Source organism: Sesamum indicum, linkage group LG4 (genome assembly GCF_000512975.1).
Source record: "Sesamum indicum cultivar Zhongzhi No. 13 linkage group LG4, S_indicum_v1.0, whole genome shotgun sequence".
NCBI lineage: Eukaryota > Viridiplantae > Streptophyta > Magnoliopsida > Lamiales > Pedaliaceae > Sesamum > Sesamum indicum.
The window spans coordinates 17,086,811-17,091,693 of record NC_026148.1 but is presented as its reverse complement, the minus strand read 5'-3'; the positions used below and the strand labels follow the sequence as shown (position 1 = coordinate 17,091,693).

At 36.7% G+C, this 4,883-nt stretch overlaps 2 protein-coding genes across 2 annotated transcripts; one reads left to right on the top strand and one right to left on the bottom strand.

The window, feature by feature from the left end:
- Positions 1–1,281, top strand: LOC105161312 (zinc finger protein ZAT5). Its single transcript, XM_011078958.2, has one exon. The coding sequence runs from the start codon at positions 110–112 to the stop codon at positions 1,100–1,102; it is 993 nt and encodes a 330-aa protein (XP_011077260.1). The 5' UTR covers positions 1–109; the 3' UTR covers positions 1,103–1,281.
- LOC105161332 (SKP1-like protein 11) lies at positions 4,159–4,837 on the bottom strand. The gene has a single exon (XM_011078978.2). It carries the CDS (start codon positions 4,733–4,735, stop codon positions 4,193–4,195), a length of 543 nt encoding a protein of 180 aa, XP_011077280.1. The 5' UTR covers positions 4,736–4,837; the 3' UTR covers positions 4,159–4,192.

Below are 4,883 nucleotides of genomic sequence, written 5' to 3'. Positions count from 1 at the left end.
CTCTCTCCTCCTCTCTCTCCCCTCCTCTCTCTCTAAAAACTGCAACAACAAAGCATTGCTCTCGTAGCGTTATTCTGTACGGTGATGGTGGTGGTGGTGAAGCAAGGACATGGAGGCTGTGGAGGACGTGGCTGCGCCGCCGGGTCGAAATAACAAAGACCTCTCTCCCATCGCCAAGGGCAAGCGCACCAAGAGACACAGGCCTCATTCTCCTATTCCCTTCACCATCAAACCTCCGCCAGGAGATAATGCCCCAACAGCCGCAGTTGACGAGCAACAGCTCCTCCGCCGTAGCCCCACCTTCTCTGCGGTCTCCTCAGAGGAGAGCACCACCACCGAGGAAGTCGATACCGCCCGATGCCTCATCCTTTTGTCACGAGGTTATTTTTCAGCACACCCTTCGAATTATCACCACGATGAGAATCAACCCAAACAGAACAACAGCAGCAGGTGGTACGCGGGGGCTGCCACCTATTCCACGGCGCCGGCCTATGGAGGCCCCCACAAGGTGGCCGGCAGCAGTGCGTGCGTTTACACATGCAAGACGTGTAACAGGTCTTTCCCTTCCTTCCAGGCCCTCGGTGGCCACCGGGCCAGCCACAAGAAGCCCAAGAACGAGAAAAAAACATCAGCCGCATTCTCCGACGAAGAAGACTTCCCGTCGCCGACCATGTCATCGTCCAAGAGCAGAATTCCGTATCATTCCCTTTCTCTCCAGCTGAGCAACATTTCCTCCACCACCTTCTCCGCCGCGCCCAAGTCGTTGGCTTCTCCAAGAATCCATGAGTGCTCCTATTGCGGGGCGGAGTTCACGTCGGGCCAGGCCCTTGGAGGACACATGAGGAAGCACCGGGCCGGGCCGATCATCCGATCCTCAAACGTTCCACCAGATACCTACATTGAGGAGCTCGAGCCCCATCACTTGAAGAAGCCCAGAATCGGGCTGTCTTTGGATCTCAACCTTCCGGCGCCAGAAGATGAGAATCAGAAGTTGGGGCTTGGGTCAAAGCAACAAAAAAGCCCGGAAGAAAAGAAGGAAACCGGAACGGGCCTTGGCTTAACCACCACTACAGCTCCACAATTGATTGACTGCCATTATTAGTTGAGAAAGGTTCAAATTGTTCTTTTAATTATATATTAATCTCCACACATATACATAACTTAGACTCGACTAATCACCATTAATATTCTCCTACTACTACTTTTTTATATTTTAATTTTTTCAATTGCCTAGACCATTTCTTTTTTCATTAATCATTATTTTGTTCATCAACTTGTACATTCTTTTAACTTGGTCAATAGACCTCAAATTATTGGAATTCTTTTAATTTGTTACTAGTGCAGTTTACATTTGTTTAATAGTCTTATTATTTTTTTAACTTTCTCGTATTTATTAAAACTCTATTGCCCAATTGTTGTTTTTTGTTTTATTTTCTTTGAGCAACTTGAGGACAAATAATAGAGAAGGAGCTAGCTAGTAACACTCTAAGAAATATAAGTTTTTTTTTGCATGATTAATTAGTATGATAAAAATAAAAAATTATGACCAATATAAATTAATTTGAGCAGCCAACGATTATTAGTTGTTTGAGCAAGTTAGGTAAAAAAAATAGTCATAATTAAACCCGGTGTTACAAAGGTTGATTAATAATATATATGGTCAAAATTTAATTTTTATATTGATCTTCGTAAATAGTATTAATTTATCATAAATTTTAAATCTTATTATTATTATTATTATTATTATTATTATTATTATTATTATTATTATCATCATCATCTCAAAATTCTCTCAGTTCACTCTATTTTGTCATGCACACTACACACATTGATCTACTCAAAATCCCTGAAACATCCAGATTGAGACAAGAACGAATCAGGGATGACTTCGGACCTGCATCTCTACTATACCAGAAGGGAAAGACGACGAAGATTCCAAAGTCAAAAACTAGAGAGGATCTAATTATTGCATCGATCATATCCATAATATAATGAAGGCAATAAGGGTAGATCTATACAGGAATTGGCTGAATGATTTTTCGAATTTGGGATTGTGGACTTGGTCAATATTTAAATCAATGAAATCACTCTAGCACTACCACTACTGGAGGGAAGCACAGGACGGATTTCCACACCAACGCCACCCCGATGTTTGTGGGAACCAAATTCAAAGAAAATTCAGGACAAGATTCAAGAAGAGTTTCTAAAAATACACCTTTGGCAATATTGACAATGTTTCAGCCTTTACTTCCATATAGCACCATACTCAACCTGGATGTTATCAAATTTTAAAACCTCAAGAAGCTGATAGATGAATGGGTGGGAACCATGAAAATAGCGGTAACCACCTTAGAACACGATAAAGTAAACTTCAAAAGATTATTGGAGTTAAGTTTGGAGGCTTCTGTGAATATCCGATGGGATAATATCCCAAAAGATATTAAAGTCGATATCCTCATCAGAGAATCTAGTCATAATAGCTAAGAAGGCTTATTAAGATCCACTTTATCGGATATGGATACTTTGAAGGAAGTAGAACGGAGAAGGCTAGAGAATATGCACAAGCTCTCTTTGGCCTTGAATTAAGGAGTATTTGCACAGTAGATAAATATATTTATTGGTTTCACAAATATTTCTTCCAAAGTGTAGTAGTAACAGAAGTACCCGTCCCCATGTTTTTTGCAAAAATTTGCAGTCCATCGAGGAAAATATTGATCCAATCATACAAAGTATCTGAAGGACAACTGGACTTAGTAGGAAGGAGGATGTCTTTTATCAAAGTCAAGTTGAAAGATTGGTGTTATCAAGCATCTATCAAAAAGAACATGAAGAAACTGAGAAGTAAGTGAAAGCACTGCAAAATGCGAGTGGATGGGTCTGAGAACGCGCAAGCGGAAGCAGTAATATTAAAACGGCGTAAATTAAAACGAAACATAACAAAATCATAATTCCAAGGGGTACACGCTTGGAGTTCCCAGGCTTTCGATGTAGGTAATCACAATAACACTAACTAAATTAAACGGGGTTACTAATCAACATCTATTATTAAATTACAATTAACAATCATATATTAATTGTGATTAATATTTAACAAATATATTTAATCAATAATTATTATTAAAATAGAATTAACAATACCTACTAATTAATTAGAATAATATCCCACACGTTAATATGATCTTATAATCATGAGGTCTAACATGGTTATTTAATTAACTTAAGCCTCGTTAGCATGAGATCATATGGTTAGTTGCACCCTGTAGACAAATATACCTGCACATAAAAGTGAAAAGAAAGATGGCATAACAAATAATCCAAAGAGAAAATTGCATTTTTTTTTTCTTTTTATCATATTATAAGATAGTTTGCATAGTTGGTACGTATTTTCCCAATTGACAAAAATTGTTAGAACAACCCTATTTATATGGTATCATCTGTGCGATGACCTATTTATAAAATATCATTTTTTATCAATAAAAAAAGTCCCATACCCACCACGCAAATTGTTTTATAGTACAATTGGTTGTGACACGTTTTCTCGCCTATATATAATAAATAGACTTCATATTTTAAAATATATTATAAATAAAAATAAAATATATAAATTAATACATTTATATTATATATAAATAAAGAAAAAAATAAAAAACTGCTTTATCAATTAATGTAAAATTTATAAATTGAATATGTTACTTATTTTATTAGTTGGAGGGTATTTTTTATTTTACAAAAGATATTGGTATAATAATGTCATCAACCGTTATTTGTAAGTTTGTAAGTGTGCTTTTTTTTTTAATATTAATATAAATGAAACAAAAAATACAATTCTCTCAAGAATGGAATATATATATATATATATATATGTGTGTGTGTGTGTGTACACAGAAGTCGAAATTATGTATACAATATGCATTTGGTTACTTTATAATTATCTCAAAATGTTTTCAAAATAATCACAACATATATCTTAGTTGTTAGATCAATATGAAGTAAATCAATTCTAGATATATATATAAAATTAATTTGCTTATATAAAATATACGAAAATAATTGTTGAAATTGTTATTAAACTGAAAAATAGATAAATAGAAAAAGCAATAAATAAATCCAACCTAAATCTTCCAAATTAATTAATTCATAAAAAAAATACATTCCTTTTTCAATTTTAGAAAAAGATCATTCTTGGAATAAATCAATCGTCATCGTCGGATTCAACACCTTCCCAAGCCCAGGCGTGATCACGCTTAATCTGCTCCTCCTCTTCAGGCGTAAAGTCGTTCTCAATGCAGAGCGTTTTTCTCACCCATTTCACGCTTTTATTCTGCATCCTATTTGCAATCTCCTGGAACACCAAATCCAACAGCCCTTTAATGTCGAGATAGTTAGTTGCCGATACGACGTCGAATAATACGCTCATCTCCTTCCTGACGACAAACTCCTTGTCAAAATCCCTCTTTTCCTCATCGGAGACGCCGCCTTCGGTGTGTTTGGTGAGGTAGCTGATGACCCTTGCTAGGGTTCTTCCATCAACCACCAGCAGCGGAATCTTGTTCAGCTCGAACCCGTCCTCCAGAATGTGCTTAATGGTAACGGACAACACGGCAGCGGATTCAGGAACTTCGAACTCTTGGCCATCGGAGGTTCTAAGGGTTAGGGTTCGGGTTTTCGTCTCTGATCCTTCTTGGTTTTCGTTGTTGATCGTTTTTACAACTGGAATTTCATTCTGAGTCGTCATTGAAGAGGGATGTCGTTCAAAATCTAGAGTTTTTATTGCTAAATAGAGGATTTTCTTCGACGAAGAGAACTGGAGAGAATTTTGATTGATGAAAAGACGAGGGATTGGCTACACACACACATATATATATATATATATATATATATAT

Bases quoted from the DNA above. Each gene is read 5' to 3' on its own strand.
- LOC105161312 (XM_011078958.2), top strand. From the start codon at position 110: ATGGAGGCTGTGGAGGACGTGGCTGCGCCGCCGGGTCGAAATAACAAA.
- LOC105161332 (XM_011078978.2), bottom strand. From the start codon at position 4,735: ATGACGACTCAGAATGAAATTCCAGTTGTAAAAACGATCAACAACGAA.